Source organism: Macaca fascicularis, chromosome 15 (genome assembly GCF_037993035.2).
Source record: "Macaca fascicularis isolate 582-1 chromosome 15, T2T-MFA8v1.1".
Lineage (NCBI taxonomy): Eukaryota > Metazoa > Chordata > Mammalia > Primates > Cercopithecidae > Macaca > Macaca fascicularis.
Window position 1 is genome coordinate 102,912,936 of NC_088389.1, and position 17,683 is coordinate 102,930,618.

The following is a 17,683-nucleotide window of genomic DNA, read 5'->3' on the forward strand; positions in this document are numbered from 1 at the left end:
CATTGGCCTAGCCCAGCTCATCTATTAATCCATTTTTGTGGATAGTAAACCTTAATTCTCATTTTGTTCTGAAACAAAGAAATGCCGGAAGGCAGAAAGCTGCAGCTGCCTAGCCAGGGCAGAAGGAGCCATTTCAACGTCTTTACAGTTGCCACCATTCCTGCAGGCATAAACTGGTGGGATCACTACCATCCCATTCCCCACACACCTCACGACCACCTCTCGACTATTCCGTCTGTGTTACTCCAATGTTCATCGCCAAGAGAACGCTGCCCTTGGAAATAAATGGTGATATTGTGGGAACAAGTAGCTTCCACTTTAGGAGAATTTGAAGTAAAGAGCTTCATGGCTTCTGAAAGCCTCCAGGTGCCTAGGACTTCATGACTCTAACATCCATAGAGCACAATATATTGCAACATTTCTCCAAACAGAGCTTGAGCTAATAGAACAGCTTGAGTGCTGTGGGAATATTTGAGAACAGCCCGACTGATGCTAGATGATAAGATTACATTTCCCTGTGATTTTGCACTCCATCTCTGGCTGCAAGTAAAAAAGCAGAGTAATTACTACTTGTTAATCTTTAATTAGTGGTGGTGGAACATGTGCAGCATTAGAAATGTTTGCATGAAAATCAGGATATGTAAGAATCATGTTTTTACCTTTTTAAGATGTTTATTTGAAAGTGGCTGATTGCGGTGGCTCACGCCTGTAATTCCAGCACTTTGGGAGACCGAGGCAGGCAGATCACAAGGTCAGGAGATCGAGACCATCCTGGCTAACCTGGTGAAACCCCATCTCTACTAAAAATACAAAAAATTAGCCGGGCATGGTAGCGGGCGCCTGTAGTCCCAGCTACTCGGGAGGCTGAGGCAGGAGAATGGCGTGAACCTGGGAGGCAGAGCTTGAAGTGAGCCAAGATCGCGCCACTGCACTCCAGCCTGGGTGACAAAGCCAGACTCTGTCTGAAAAAAAAAAAAAAGAAAAAGAAAAGAAAAAAAGAAAATGCTCAAGTTTTCTAACCCATTTGTTGCTTTATTTCAGATTTGTGTCAGAAATGCTTCAAAAGAACGTGAGTAACTTTGTTTAGAGCTCGCTTTTAGTTTGCCTTTGCATTAGCTGTAGGATTCATAAAGTTGCTTGATAGTGATTAGTCTGTGTGCGATTGGCTTATCCCATGCATGAAGAACTATTTACCTGGAGCCTGATGTGTCACTGTGGACTGTCACTGTCAGCTCAGTGAAGTCAGACGTTTTTAAAAAATTATCTTAAAATATTTAATTGACAAATAAAAATTGTATCCACTCAAGGTGTACAATGTGATGATTTAGATATATTTATACACTGTTTAATGATTATTAGAATAAAATTTATTAACACATCTATTCCCACACACGCTGTACACTAGATCCTCAGAACTTGTTCATGCTATAACTGAAAATTTCTACCCTTTGACCATCATCTTTGGCTAACACGGTGACCCCCATAAGCCAACAATCTCACTTTCGGGTGTATATCCAATCCCATTTTTGGGATTTTCTTGTGAGATGTGGTGGGTGTATATCCAATCCCACTTTTGACCCACATAAGTCAGCATGCTCTCCCACTTTTGGGTGTATATCCAAAAGATGCAAAATAAGCATCTTGAAAAGATGTCTGTACCTCTATGTTCATTGCAGCATCATTCAGAATAGCCAAGCTCTGGAAACAACTTAAGTGTCCGTAGACAGGTAAATAAAGAAAATGCAGTGTGTATGTCTATCTACAAACACAATGGAATATTATTCAACCATAAACAGGAAGGAAATCCTGCCATTTGTGACAATGTGGATGAACCTACAGCCCATTACAATAAGTGAAACAAGCTAGCCACAGAAAGACAATACTGCATGATACACTTATTTGTGAAATCTAAAAAAAGTCAAACTTACAGAAACAGAGGTCAGGCATTTTTTGCTTTCTTGGGGGCAGCTATGTACCTGGCTCTCTGTGTTTTGTTTTAAATAAATTTTGAAATCATGAAATATTAACAATTTTAGTGGATGTGTTTAGATACCATTCACATATGTGCAAACATCAAGCTTGCTTTATTCTTAAAATTGTGTGTACTTTTCTTGGCTCCCAAGCCCCATGCCTACATGCAACAGAAAAACTAAATTTTGTCAGGCAGGTAAACTTCATCTTAAGTTCACTAAGCTTTTAGTTGATCCAATTTTTATTAGGACAGTCTCAGTCACTACCCAGGTTAGAGTTACCGTCTCAGGGTAGGTTTCCCTTCTTCAGTGGTTTTCCATACCCTCCTCTGGGATCTTCTGATTTCACAGGATTGATATCTGGCAAGCAGGGAGAGGGCTTGATGGGCATGGGCTGACTGGTGGCACCTGGAAGTTGGGGACTGCTTGGTGGCCACCTCAACATTGGCTCTGGCCACTTGTGCCCTTGGCCTGCTCTGCAACACAGGCAGTGTCCAGTCCTGATGCCCCTGCCACTGGCTGCCTTGGTCCCCATGTGTGTGACACCTCACATGGGTTGCAGGCATGCAGCAGGCACCCCCCATTGTGGTCCCCTGGTGTTGGTGAGCCTATGGAGACAATGCTATTTCCTGTCTCCACCCCAACAGGCTGCACGTGGCTCCATCAAGCAATCTCTTAGATTGGCAAGCCTGTCCCTTCCTTGATCATCTTTTGAGGCCTGATTGGAAATCATAAGAAATCTCAAAATTTCTTTCCATCTAACCTTGAGAGATTTAGATGAAACTTTGTAGATCCTTATCCTCACCACCCTTCTATGAGTCCTTCTCTCCTGCCTGGCCACTCGCCTCAGGTGGCACCAGAGCCAGTCCAACAACTGAATAGTTCTCAGGAAGGCTGTAACCAGCACACCTGCACAAGATGTATTCCCGAAAGGGAACTGGCTATCACTTCACTTTTAGTCTCCCCAGCATTCTTTTAAAACTTCAGCCTCCACTTCTCTTCATAAAGACTACCCAGTCTAGCCTTCATCAGAGCCTTAATGTGGCAGCAGAGGAGTATCTGTCATTTGGGATAGGATCTTTTGTTGAAATTGGGTGCTGAAGAATATACCCTCCTTTATTCTCCACTTTGAGCTGTTATCATGAAACCCAGTACTTCCATCGACTGTTAGAATGAGGGAGTGCTCCCAAAAATGAAGACATAAAATCATCTTGCTGTATGATATGCATTTTGGGGTACCCTTCACATTCATGATCTCCATAGTTCCCTTTTTTTAAAAAAAAACTTTTAAGTTCAGAGGTACATGTGCAGGTTTGTTTACAAAAGTAAATGTGTGTCATGGGGATTTGTTGTGCAGATTATTTCGTCACCCAAGTATTAAGCCTACTACCCATTAGTTATTTTTCCTGATGCTCTCCATCTTTCCATCCTCCACCCTCCGATAGGCCCCACTGTTTGTTGTTCCCCTCTATGGGTCCATGTGTTCTCATCATTTAGCTCCCACTTATAAGTGAGAACATGCAGTATTTGACTTTCCCTTCCTGCATTAGTTTGCTAAGAATAATGGCGTTCAGCTTCATCCATGTCCCTGCAAAGGGCATGATCTCATTCTCTTTTTATGGCTGCATAGTATTCCGTGGTGTATATATACCATATTTTCTTTATCCAGTCTATCATTGATGGGCATTTAGGTTGATTCCATGCCTTTGCTATTGTGAATAGTGCTACAGTGAGCATATGTGTGCATGTGTCTTTATAACAGAATGATTTATTTCCCTTTGGGTATATACCCAGTAATGAGATTGTTGGGTCAAATGGTATTTCTGTCTCTAGGTCTTTGTGGAATCACCACATTGTCTTTCACAATGGTTGAACTAATTTACACTCCTACCAACAGTCTATAAGCATTTCTTTTTCTCCACAACCTCACTAGCATCTGCTATTTTTTTGACTTTTTTTTTTTTTTTTTGAGACGGAGTCTCGCTGTGTCGCCCAGGCTAGAGTGCAGTGGCCGGATCTCAGCTCACTGCAAGCTCTGCCTCCCGGGTTTTTACGCCATTCTCCTGCCTCAGCCTCCCGAGTAGCCAGGACTACAGGCGCCCGCCACCTCGCCTGGCTAGTTTTTGTATTTTTTAGTAGAGACGGGGTTTCACCGTGTTAGCCAGGATGGTCTCGAACTCCTGACCTCGTGATCCGCCCGTCTCGGCCTCCCAAAGTGCTGGGATTACAGGCTTTTGACTTTTTAATAATAGCCATTCTGACTGGTATGAGATGGTATCTTATTGCAGTTTTGATTTGCATTTCTCTAATTATCAGTGATGTTGAGCTTTTTTTTCACATGATTGTTGGCTGCATCAATCATATGAAAAACAGTGAAAAGTGTCTGTTCATATGCTTTGCCCACTTTTTAATTGGGTTGTTTTTTTCTCATAAATTTGTCTAAGTTCCTTATAGATGATGGATATTAATTAGACTTTTGTCAGATGCATAGTTTGCAAAAACTTTCTCCCATTCTGTTGGTTGTCTGTTTACTCTGTTGGCGGTTTCACTTGCTGTGCAGAAACTCTTTAGTTTAATTACATCCCATTTATCAATTTTTGATTTTCTTGCAATTGCTTTTGGTATCTTTGTCATGAAATATTTTCCCATGCCTATGTCCTGAATGGTATTGCCAAGTTATCTTCCAAGGTTGCTTTTCTTTTTCTTCTTTTTTTTTCTTTTTTTTTTTTTTTGAGACCGAGTTTCTCTCTTGTTGCCTAGACTGGAGTGCAATGGCGCAATCTCGGCTCACTACAACCTCCGCCTTCCAGGTTCAAGCAATTCTCTTGCCTTAGCCTCCTGAGTAGCTGGAATTACAGGCATGCACCACCACGCCCAGCTAATTTTGTATTTTTTGGTAGAGACAGGGTTTCCCCATGTTAGTCAGACTGGTCTCGAACTCCCGACCTCAGGTGATCCGCCTGCCTTCGCCTCTCAAAGTGCTGAGATTACAGGTGTGAGCCACCGTGCCCGGCCCTTCCAGGGTTTTTATAGTTTTCATTTTAACATTTAAGTCTTTAATCCATCTTGAGTTAATTTTGGTATATGGCGTAACGAAGAGGTATCAATTGTTTTTAATTATCTCCAGTATTCTAGAGTGAAGCCCATAGTGACACCACGTTTTTCCCTCTCCTGCTCTGAGACTTTGATGGGTGAACTCGGCAGCATTGCTAAAACCCGTGATTTGCACATTCAGGTGGGTATTCTTCTTCTCTTTATGCCTCTATGCAGACCTGCAAGATTTCTTAGCACCCTTAAATTGTCATCTCCAATAATCTATAGTTCTTTTACTGAGTAATCTCTAATTCTTCAACTGAGATTTCCTAGAGTCACAGCATAACAGGAGAGAAAGGACCTCTGTAGATATCACCTAATCCAATTCTCTGCTTTTGCAGATAAGAAACCCGAAGTTCCTTATACCCTCAAAGTTTTCTGATCAGTCTTCTAAAGACAAGAAAATCTTTATAAGTAATGGCAAGATCAATAACAGACTGTTATCTATTGTCCATAAGATACATTTAATGCATTTATTTCTTCTCTTTTACTTGATACTTTCTCAGTGTGCTCTGTACCTTCATTCTTAGAGAAACCAGCTATTATTTGAAAAACAAAAATAACCTAATTTCCACCTTACAAAATAGCATTTAAAACCCCTTTTGTTCTGAGTTTCTTAATTTAAAATCAGAACAAAAAAGTGTACCTTACTTTGTCATTAAGTTGTTGCAATTTAGGAATAAAACACTTTTTAAAACTTATATCTGGGTTAAAATTGAGAGTTCCCCTTCTCCCATCCAAGCTTAATTACATCCTGTACTAAAATTTCTCCTCTTAGGAGTTGATGGTCTTATAAGAAAGGTCAGATCAGGGCAGAGAAAACACATTCATTCTTTACCATTTATAGACTGGTGTTTCTTTGGTTTTTGCTTCCCAAATCTATTTTCTTAGGAACCATTAACTGCTCTCACCTTCCCTATTATTATTATTATTTGCAGCCTATAATATTTGAATTTTTAATTCAGTCCCACACATTTCTCTCCTGGAGATAAAATTCAAAACTTATCTGATATTTCTGCTTTGCAAACAAAATGCTTCTGTCGCTGACAAAATAAAATACAATGAACATTTAGAAATACATGAAAAATAAGATGAGAAGAACACACAACAAAATCAAGTTTATCCTTGCCAGACAGATGCATGTGAATGTATGCACATTTACTCACATTTATCCAAATGACCCAAATCATCAGGTTGTCCTGTCTTCTATTGCTGTCCACGCATTTCATCAGTGGTCTGGGATTTCCTCAAGGCCAGGGATGGAGTTCATTGTCTGGGTAAAACACCTGTTTTCAGAACAATGCTATTTTTTTCTTTTAAAAATTTAGTTATCCGTGTTCTACCTTGTGGAAAGGGAGAAACGGCATTGCCATTATTGGACGTATTAATTATGCCCTCTTGGGTTTTGTGGTGCCCTACAGAAGGGTCTTAGGGGCCTTTTTCAGTGTGGGGGCGTATATAAGTGAACCCCACTGTCTGTTTTTTAATGAACACTGAGCTCTTTTCTTAAATGGCCAGCATGGCCAGGCATAATGGCTCATGCCTGTAATCCCAGCACTTTGGGAAGCTGAGGTCGGCAGATTACTTGAGGTCAGGAGTTTGAGACCAGGCTGGCCAACGTGGTGAAACCCCATCTCTGCTAAAAATACAAAATTAGCCGGGTGCGGTAACACATGCCTGTAATGCCAGCTACTTGGGAGGCTAAGACAGGAGACTCGCTTGAACCTGGGAGGCAGAGGTTGCAGTGAGCGGAGATTGTGCCACTGCACTCCAGCCTGGGTGACAGAGCCAGACCCTATCTCAAAACAAAACAAAAAGAAGGTGAGCTCCAGAAGAGGCAGGTTGCTAGGCTCCTGACTATCTACAAGGAGGACTTCATATTTGTTCTAGCTGTAGGTTAGAATTTGGAAAGACTTTGTTGGAAAAATTTGCCTTGAGATTACACATACACATACACACCCACACTCACACACACACACACACACTACATGTTCGTGATATTCAGTTTCTTTGTCATATACATTATATTGTCTGTGATGTATATAATTGTTTCTAATAAAATGCGTGTGCAATCTTCATTGCCTTTCTATGTGGTCCCTTAAATATGCAAGTAGAAAACCATTCACACCATTTTGAGGTAGGAAGTGTAATTTCTAATGGTATTTTACAGAAGAAAAATGAAAACATTGTTCTTTTCTTGTAGAGCCATATAAGTGAAACTCGTGATGAAGTTGAAGCTGTGAAAAACTTATACCCCAATTATAAAAACTACACAGATGTGTATGATAAAAACAATCTTTTGACAACTAAGGTAAGTTTTATATCATGACATAATCTGTTTAAAGGAGGGCATTATCTAAATTTCAAAATCTCAGTAGTAGTCTTCAGATTTCTGATACGAATACGTTTCTTTTAAAAAACGTTTTAAATTTTTAATTTTTGTGGGTACACAGAAGGTTTATATATCTGTGGGGTATATATGCATACATTTCTTAAACTAGAGTAAAGCCCAGAGAGAGTGTGTGTGTGTGTGTGTGTGTGTGTGTGTGTGTGTGTGTGTGTGTAGTTAAAAATGGGCCCGAAGTTTCATCTTAGTTAGTTAAATCTAAAGGCGTCATTGAAGATGGGAATGTCATTTGGTCCAAGGACATTTTAACAGTATCTATTAGAATGTAAACGTGCATTTCTTTGAGTCAGCAGATGCATTTCTAAGAATTCACTCTGTAAGTAATATGAATAGGGATGCTAATTATATATTAAAGTTTAAAAATTGTTATCGGTGGGGAATTAAATTACAGAGCATACGTAGGATTTTATCCAGCATTCACAAAGAAAGAGGTATACAGGCTTATAAGGAAGAATGTTTGTGTAATATTATTTGATCTGTATGTACATATGTATAGATGCATGCTTACTTAGAAAAAAAACTGTCTGAAAGACATACATTATTAAAAATGACTCTTCCTGAGGGACAAAGCAGAAGGACTTTCTGCTTTTTATTTTTAAATACTCTGAGAGTGCTTTTAAAAAATGAGTATGCATTACTTCTATACTTAAAATTAATATGTGTAAAGAGACCTCATTACAATAATGTACTACTTGGCCTTGGCCTTCAATGAAATGTACAAACCATGTGGAGAGTTTACTGTAGCAAATAATTTCTTAGTGACTATGTGAATGGAGATATGACTATAACTGATTTAAAAGGTTAATACTCTGCATAAATCATGTAAAAGCTACACCATAGTTTTCATTCTTTACATATATTTCCATATGATTAATAAATTAACCTTCCATTTGCATGTTAATTTTATTTGCACAGAGATTGGGAAAGTTATATTTTAATAATAATTCTGTAGTCACTGGGCCAGGCGTGGTGGCTCATACCTTTAATACTAGCACTTTGGGAGGCCAAGGTGAGCAGATCACAAGTCAGGAGATTGAGACCATCCTGGCTAACGTGGTGAAACCCCATCTTTACTAAAAATACAAAAAATATAGCCAGGTGTGGTGGCAGGTACGTGTAGTCCCAGCTACTTGGGAAACTGAGGCAGGAGAAGAGCATGAACCCGGGAGGCGGAGCTTGCAGTGAGCCGAGATCGCGCCACTGCACTCCAGCCTGGGCGACAGAGCGAGACTCTGTCTCAAAAAAATAATAATAATTCTATAATCACTGAACCATGCCTCTCAAAGGAGAAAGCAAGTTGGATACAGGTTTTGTACTGGGGGAAAAATAATTTTGAAAGAGTAAAGTCTTATTTAAGAAAATCTGCAAATAAATACTACCAAGGTTAAAAATTTAGAGAGGTCTCGTATGTGTGCAGTGCCTGCTTTCTTGGATCAATTTTACTTTCTGAATTAGTGATTAGAAGATGTTAAACCTCCTAGTTTTTATGAAAATATAAACACAGGTGAGTTAAAGTTTATTTAGTTGAAAATATCAAGGTCACTGGCACCTATATTGAAGCTAGGGGCAGAAATAAAGAACAGCGCTTTGTAGGATTACTCTCATGGCTTCCATGTACTGAGAAGGGACTTTTAGTTCTAAAAGAGTTTAAAATTGGAGCAAGCACAACCCTACCAGTCGCTCACCAGGGAAACTTAGAAAAGAAAGTAACTTGACAGTCTTCTAAAGTAGAGATGAGAAAATCACGTTTCCTTCCATCTGGATGGATATTCGGTGCTAAAGATCACCTGGACCAAACCCTCATTACTTTATAGATCAACAAAAAGAACCTAAGTAAACGCCACAAATTTGCTGAGATTTTTGTAAGACAATGTGTTTACAGGCCTTTTCTGAGGTATAATTTGTACCCAGCCACTTTGTACATATAGATCATCATAAATGTTCTTGTAAAGATGCCTACAGTCAAGCTACAGCTTCGGTCTCTCTCTCAAATACCTTGTGAGTGAGCACCCACTTAATCATTTGTGAGCGGTGAACTCCACGTAGGGCACTCTTCTCTCCAGACAGTGATGGCACACGGCTGCTACCTCTCTGCAGAAGAACTGAATGTATTCCATGAACGAGGAGCGTCCATCGCACACTGTCCCAATTCTAATTTATCGTAAGTAGACAATCATTTTTGGTAGATTACGAATGGTTGGGTTGCAGATTAGCAGCCAAATGCCTTTGTTTCCTCTGTCATTCCTCCAGGATCTCTCCTCTATTCTGTGTTTGACAGGAACCAGATAGATAGACATTTACTTGTGCTGTTGAGGAGTAAAAGAGAACATGTGAGAGGACTTTTATCTCAGAGGACACATGTGAAGAGCACAGCATCTTCTGAAATCTGAGTTTGTACAAAAAAAGGACAATAGGGAATACAACATAAAAAATTTCTAGTGAAAGTACTGAAGGGAACCCATATGTCAGCCAGGAAATCCAGGAAGAGGGTAGTCACTCCCATTACTGTTTGTGCTGTAGTGTTAGAAGGAAATGCAGCAATACCAAAGTCAATACACTGTGATGTATGTTACCCTGTTGGACTTGACGGAATGCCAGCCCACACAGTCTAGCCCAGGAGGATCTTGTCCTATTATAATTCCCCAGAATACAGAGGTGTTATTTATTAACTGGTTCTTAACCTTTTGAAAGGTGATGGATCCATAAATGAATAAAATGAAAGTTATTGGCTGTGCACAGTGGCTCACGTCTGTAATCCTAGCACTTTGGGAAGTGGAGGCAGGCAGATCACTTGAGGTCAGGCGTTCGAGACCAACCTGACCAACATAGTGAAACCCCATCAGTATTAAACATACAAAAATTAGCTGGGCGTGGTGGCAGGCACCTGTAGTCCCAACTACTCAGGAGGCTGAGGCAAGAGAATCATTCGAACCCGGGAGGTGGAGGTTGCAGTGAGCCAAGATTGCACCCCGCTCTCCAGCCTGGGTGACAGAGTGAGGCTCTGTCTCAGAAAAATAAATAAGTTATAGCCTGTATTTTCAGGGGAAAAAAGCCCATGGATATTGCAAATGTTGTATCTAATTTCAGGGAATTCATAGATCTCATGATGCCAGTCCATGGATGCTAAGGTTAAAAACCCATGCTTGTGGGTGGTGATCTCAGAAAACACCTTCAGGGAAATAAAACAGGGAAGGGAAACAAGTCAGTAAAGATTGTATCATCAAGGAAGTTACCACTGTGGGCTCCCGGAGTTTAATCCTTCTATTTAATAGAAAACCCAGGGAACCAGTGTCCAAAACAGAACTCAAAGTTATCCTGCCCAAGAAGTGAGGGAGCTGGCTGTAATAGTAATACCCAAATGCCTACGGGTTCTTGTTGAGGGCTCCTGGGTGGAGAGGAGAAGCGTATTCATTCCCTGGAACTTCTGGCCTTCCCCAAACAAGGGCAGAGCAGGCTCTAGCACAGGAGAGAGCTGAGAAATCTCCTAGGCAAAGAGCTAGAGGCGTTCACAGTTGGAAATCTAGGGACTTTGCAATTACGAAGGTATATGTCAGTGTCATTATGAGAAGGGTGCTGAGAGCCACAGTGACATATTTCTGGAGTGCTTTAGGGACCCCAGAGGGTCTGAGTTTTCAGACTTAAAGGAGTGACACATTACAGGGAATCTTGTCTGTGTACAGCTTAGTGACTATAATTATGGTCTAGTTACTTGATAGTGGAAGGATTTTACACCCACTGGGTGTTAATATCCTCTAAATTAAAGCATAATCTAGCTTTGCAAATTGAGTTTTGAAGTTAAATTTCTTTAGGACACATTTCTGTTTAAATGGTCACTGCTGTTCTTTCTCCAACAACTGAGAGATTTATTGTGTATGCACCGGGGCTTTGGAAATTAGAGTTATGTGCATCTTCCAGCAGACCACCTCGACCTTTGCAACTTTTTAGAATTCTAAGGATCACCTTAGTTTTCCTTTGTCTCTTTAGAAAGGCAGCACATGGTGGGTGTGGTGGCTCATGCCTGTAATCCCAGCACTTTGGGAGGCCGACGTAGGAGGATCACCTGAGGTCAGGAGTTCGAGACCAGCCTGACCAACGTGGCGAAACCCTGCCTCTACTAAAAGTATAAAAATTAGGGGGACATGCTGGCGGGCACCTGTAATCCCAGCTACTCGGGAGGCTGATGTAGGAGAATCGCTTGAACCTACCTGGAAGGAGAAGGTTGCAGTGAGCCGAGATTGTGCCATTGTACCCCAGCCTAGGTGACAGAGTGAGATTCTGTCTCAAAAAAAAAAAAAAAAAAAAAAAAAGAAGAAGAAGAAGAAGAAGAAGCTGGCACATCTCTTAAACTCAGGGTCACTAGGTCCCAAATTTAGCCCAGGAACCATCTCTCCTACTTTCCCTGTCTTCAGAGGCAGCATTTGGTCAGGTCCTGATTCTTTAGGCTGCACCCCTTCTTCCAGTTGTACTCCCCTTTTTTGATCTTGTAAGTTACTACTCATTCAGGGTAACAAATTATTCCAGGCATAGAGAATAGGTAATGCTTCATAATTTCTACTTCCTAACATAAAAGGATGTATCAGTTAGAAAATATTAAAGACAGATAAGACTTTTGTATTAATTGCAAGGTTTGATTTCTTCATTTTTTTTCCCATACAAACGATCCCCTGCTTTTCCTTCTGGCTCTTCCTGCTTTGTGCCCACCTGAGATTAAGGGCTCTTTTATGATCCTGTTTACTCCAGGACTTGGATGGTCTGATTTGGCTAATATGTTTGGGTCAACATTAGAGCTGATATATTGGGAACTGCAATTTTCAGTGATATCACCATCGTTGTTATTAGTGTTCGTCTTTTATTGGAACCACATGGATCTCCTTGTTCTGACGTCTGCTCTTCTCTACAGGCTCAGCAGTGGCTTTCTAAATGTGCTAGAAGTCCTGAAGCATGAAGTCAAGATAGGGCTGGGTACAGGTTAGTAGTTCACCATTTGGAGCTATGGCAAAGTGGTTGATTACTGTGTCACTTTCTAATGTGACTAATTTGTGGGTGACTGTTCCGGTTTTTGTTTTTTTTTTTTTTTTAAGTAGTTTTGGGCTGGGCGCGGTTGCTCACGTCTGTAATCCTAGCACTTTGGGAGGCTGAGGCAGGTGGATCACGAGGTCAGGAATTCAAGACCAGTCTGGGAAACCTCGTCTCTACTAAAATGCAAAAAATTAGCCGGGCATGGCAGTGTGCGCCTGTAGTCTCGGCTACTCGGGAGGCTGAGGCAGGAGAATTGCTTGAACCTGGAACCCGGGAGGCAGAGGTTGCAGTGAACCAAGATTGTGACACTACACTCCAGCCTGGGTGACAGAGCGAGACTCTGTCTCAAAAAAAAAAAAAAAAAATAGTTTTATTATCTAGTAGAAATATCTTGAAAATAAGTATCTAACAAAATAGAGAGGGGTTAGAAGCAGTAAGAAAATGTATGCAAAGGGAGAAGTTTTGATGACACTAACCTCCTGAAAGCTGTTATCCCTGTTTATTATTCAAAGATTAGGCTATAAAGGATAATTAATTCCTTCTAACATGTTTCAGAGGTATTTTAAAAACAGTCCTTGACTTTTGTTTTGTTTTGTTCTTCTGGCTAGATGTTAATGGTTTGGATTTGTATATTTTTAGTTTTCAGTAACTGGGTCATTACAAATACTGTCTCAAAAGAAATTTTTTTTGTCCTTGCCATAGTGAGCACAGATTCAGTCTATGGCAGAATTGAGAATTCTGATGTATGTTAAGAACTGGTTTTGGTTTTAAGCAATGTTTAGCCAGATGAGACCTCTCCATATCCACAGGCAGCCTGCTTGTCTACTAGGCTGAGGGATGTTCTAAGTGCCTATGAATTAGTGATGGATTCGTGATGTTTCCTTTCCCCACAGCACATTTTAGTTGTGTTTCTTGAGAGTGTGCAAGCATTGCTCACTTTGAAAGTATGAGTCAGGCCCAAATGTCTAGCTGTCCTCTGTGAGGCTTCTTTTATGACTGAATGACTGAATTAAAAATTTTTAATGGGTATGGGGCATGAGAACGTGTTTTCTGTTCTTGATGCCTTTGTCTTCCTCATATTTAAGAGCATCAGGCTGTGTGCATGTTGACACTGGTGGTTTTCATCACTCTCTGCAGTAACTCAAGTCTCAGTTTGTTGTAGTGAGACATTTTACAAATCAATTAATTGGTAAAACACAATAATAGGCATAATGATTTTAATATTTTAAGAGAGCTATATATTAGAAGTTTTTCCCAATTTTATGGGAATCAAAGTAATCAAGATTTTGACAATTGTAATTTAAGCCTTAAATCATCAACATTGTGATAATTCTACATAAAGTCACAGGTGTCCAAGGAGGAAATCAGTGATTTTACTTTCACAAAAAAGCTTTAAGGGATTAGAAAAAAATGGCCAAGAGTTTTAGTTACACACTATAGTCAGTTAATATGAAAAATTTAGCATTCGCATAAAAATCAGTCAGATATTGTTTTCAGATATTCTAGGATTTTGGTCTCCATAATTTAAGTTCATCACATGGCTTTCCTTTCTTGACTTTGGGTTGTTTAGTGATGGTCTATAAAGTTCAAGTTGAGTTCTAGCTGTCACTTACTATCTGTAAGACCTTGAGAAAATTAATTTTCTAGCAGTTGTTAGTCAAGGATTCATTTCCTGATTTCTGCAACAATAGTAACTAGCAATTACAACTATGTCTGTCTTACAAGCTGTTTAGAGAATTAAATTTTAAAATGCATGCAAAATGGTTAGCACAGTGCCTGCCTGGCACATGACACAAATAAATAAAGATGGACTTAAAAGAGAAAGGGCGAGGTTGGTGTATTGACTAAATGTTTTATTAAATATGAACTATTAGCTTATTTACTCAGAGAATGACATTTCATTTTTACCTAGTCCTTTTTGCAATAGTCACCCTCTACTCCACTATTTCCTAAACATGACTTTTATGTATCAATTTACCCTTCAATTTGTAAACTTTAGAAGATTATTATACCTCATACTATGAATAGAGAGCAGGTCCAAGAGCAATTCACACACTCTGTCTATAACAAGTGCAGACAGATCTTGACTTGCAGAAATATTAGGTAGAAGAAACCCACATGAAATTTAACAGAAATATAGCAAAACAAGATAAAGTGATATCACAAAGAATAAGAGTGTGAACAAATATCTGAAAATGATCTGCTTTAGGATCCAGAAGAAAATTTCAGAAAATTGCCATCATCCCTGGAGTACAGGAAATCATGATGCTATGAAAAGATTGTGCTAGAAATTTTAGAAATCAAGGAAGAAAACTGAAAAAAAAAATCAGATTAAAAAGTACGTAGACTCATACACTGCTGGAAGGAGAGTGGATGGTACAACTACTTTGGAGAACGTTTCGGGAGTTTCTTATAAAGTTAAATATACATCTACATATGACCCAGCAATTTTACTCTTGGGTATTTACCCTAGAAAAATAAACATATATATTTGCAGAAATAGTTGCATGAGGCCGGATGCAGTGACTCATACCTGTAATCCCAGCACTCTGGGAGGCCACAACAGGAGGATTGCTTGAGCTCAGAGATCAGCCTTGGCAACATGGCAAAACCCTGTCTTTACCAAAAATACAAAACTTAGCGGGGCATGGTGGCATGCACTTGTAGTCCCAGCTACTTGGGTGACCGAGGCAGGAGGATCGCTTGAGCTTGGGAGGTCGAGGCTGCAGTGAGCCGTGTTCATGCCACTGCACTCCAGTCTGGGTGACAGAGTGAAACCCTGTCTCTAAATAAATAAATAAATGAAAGAGTTGTAAGAGGATGTTTATACCAGCTTTATTTATAATAGCCCCAAACCAGAAACATCTATCAGCAGGAGGATGGATAAGCAAGTTGAGGTATATTCATATAATGAAATATTATTTAGCAATAAAAAAACATACTACTGATATATGCAAAATGTGGGTAAATATATGCCAGTGTGTGGGCTTAAAGAGCACACACTGCGTGATTCCATATGTATGAAACTCACAGACCCAGAACTAACTGATATGGGTAGAAATCAGAAAGTGGTTGCCAAATGTTGTAGGTGAGAATGTGGGGAATTGACAGGAAAAGGCCATGAGGGAATTTGCTGGGGTGATATAAATGTTTAATATCTTAGTTTTTTTGCAAAGTAGTTAAAGCTATATAATTGTTAACATTCTCCAAACTGAACATCTAAATTCTGTATGTATTATGGTATTTTAGTTATACCTCAGTTAAAAAAATGACAAACCCACCAACCCTGTAGGAAGCTCTGAGAAGCAGAATTATCGTTGCAGAAAATCAAATCAGTGATGTGGAGAATAAAGCCAACCAAAGATGATAGAGGGTGTTTGAGGAAGATCGATGTGAAGCCCAGAAAGCACAGAGCCAACACATGGGGTTTTTTCTGATGGAGCACACAGAACAAATGGGACAGATGCGATAGAGCTTTGAAGGGTAAATCTCTTCTGAGCTTAAGAAAGAACTGCCTTGAAAGTGCTTACCCTGTTTTACACTAAATCATAACTGAACATGTTGTGGCAAAATTTTTTAATTGCAATTTTAAAAATTCAAAAATATTGACACAAGGAAAAAAGTCACTTATCAACAAAACAATTAAAAAGCAGTTTGCTTTCAGATGTTTTTGTTGGCACACAAAATACCAAAAGGCAAGAAAAGAGTTTGGGGACAAAGCAGTTGTTAGCCAAGAATCATATATCTGGCCAAATTCTCCTTTACGTAGGAAGGCAAAAAAATTCTCAGCTATACAAAGACTTGGAAAATATTTTCCCTAGGAACCCTTTGAAAAACTTACTTGAAAATCTACATCATTCAGTGAAAGATGAGGCAAGTGAAGGGCCATGTTGGGAAATAATGGTACAATATGATGTCATGGAAAGCTAACATCAATCAGAATAAGAAGATCAAAGAATTGTAAAGGAGTTTAAAAAAGGAAAGTAAAAGCCAAAAATATATCTCAAGAGAGAATAGTCACAATGTTAAAAACCTATCAGAATGGCAACATAAATCAGGAAGATGTTTCCCTCAGGCTGGAAAGAGGTTCCTGGAACCTAAATACATGGTACTTATTTTAAAAACTGAGTGTTACATCCTTGAGTTTTGGTTTTATGCTTTCCTTATGTCATTTGAATGTCTTCAGTATTTTATCACAAAATTTAAAAAAATAATATATGCTCTGCAAGAAAGAATTTTCCAAGTATAATACATAATTCTGTCTTCTAATTTTATTAACAAAACCCAAGAAGTTGTACTTTATGTGTAAGGCTGAGAGGAGGATATATTTGGCAAGTGACCAACATGATGAAACACATTTCTACTAAAAATACAAAAATTAGCTGTGCGTGGTGGCACGTGCCTGTAGTCCCAGCTTCATGAGAGGCTGAGGCAGGAGAATTGCTTGAACCCAGGAGGTGGAGGTTGCAGTGAGCCAAGATCGCACCACTGCACTCCGGTCTGGGTGACAGAGACTCAAAAAAAAAAAAAAATTCTTGTCTCAGAAAAAAGGGAATTACACACATTTTACTATAGACGTTTCAGTATAAAAATATTAGAGATAACTACTTGAAGAATTTTAAAGATAGGATGCCTCCTAGGTGAAATATGAAAAAAATAAAAACAAAGAAAACATAGCAAATAACCAAAAATAGTCATCTGAAGGAAAAATTTAAACATATAGAAAAAGTTTACATCAACAAGACCTTTAAACTCATTAAAACAAGCAACATACATGGAGCCAGTGCCTCACTTTTCAGTGACAGTTCCCTATCCGAACTTACTTCTTCCATTATGCCAAAAGCAACAGCTCTTTGATCTCTTGTAGACTCTATTCCAGTGACTCTATGCTTTCTCAAAGTCCATTATTCTAATTCGAATTCTTAGATGTCAGAGTACATCAGTGTCATCATTGCCTTGGAAACATCCTCGCTTCCCATATTTCTCTCATTTTCTTGGTATTCACATCACAAAAGCCCCACCCTTGACTATCTCTAAAGTTCCCTTCTCAGTACCTTCAGTGGAGCATCTGGAAGTTTCTGGAGAAAATCGTCCAGTGGGCTTTCATTTTAAATTTTGTTCTCAAATCCCAAATGGCCCTCCGCTTGGGCAATAGAGACAGTTATTAGTCTGTAATAAGCATGTATCTCCTTTT

General features: G+C 39.4%; 1 protein-coding gene across 2 annotated transcripts in view; it reads left to right on the forward strand.

Moving 5' to 3' along the window:
- The window catches only part of GDA (guanine deaminase), a 112,020-nt gene that overhangs the window by 78,146 nt on the left and 16,191 nt on the right, over positions 1-17,683 (forward strand). For both annotated transcript variants that reach the window (XM_005581927.4, XM_005581925.5), the window contains exons 6-10: positions 1,042-1,069; positions 5,098-5,205; positions 7,267-7,374; positions 9,534-9,631; positions 12,371-12,438. In XM_005581927.4, coding sequence (XP_005581984.3) covers positions 1,042-1,069; positions 5,098-5,205; positions 7,267-7,374; positions 9,534-9,631; positions 12,371-12,438 — 410 coding nt within the window. The remainder of the gene's footprint in view (positions 1-1,041; positions 1,070-5,097; positions 5,206-7,266; positions 7,375-9,533; positions 9,632-12,370; positions 12,439-17,683) is intronic.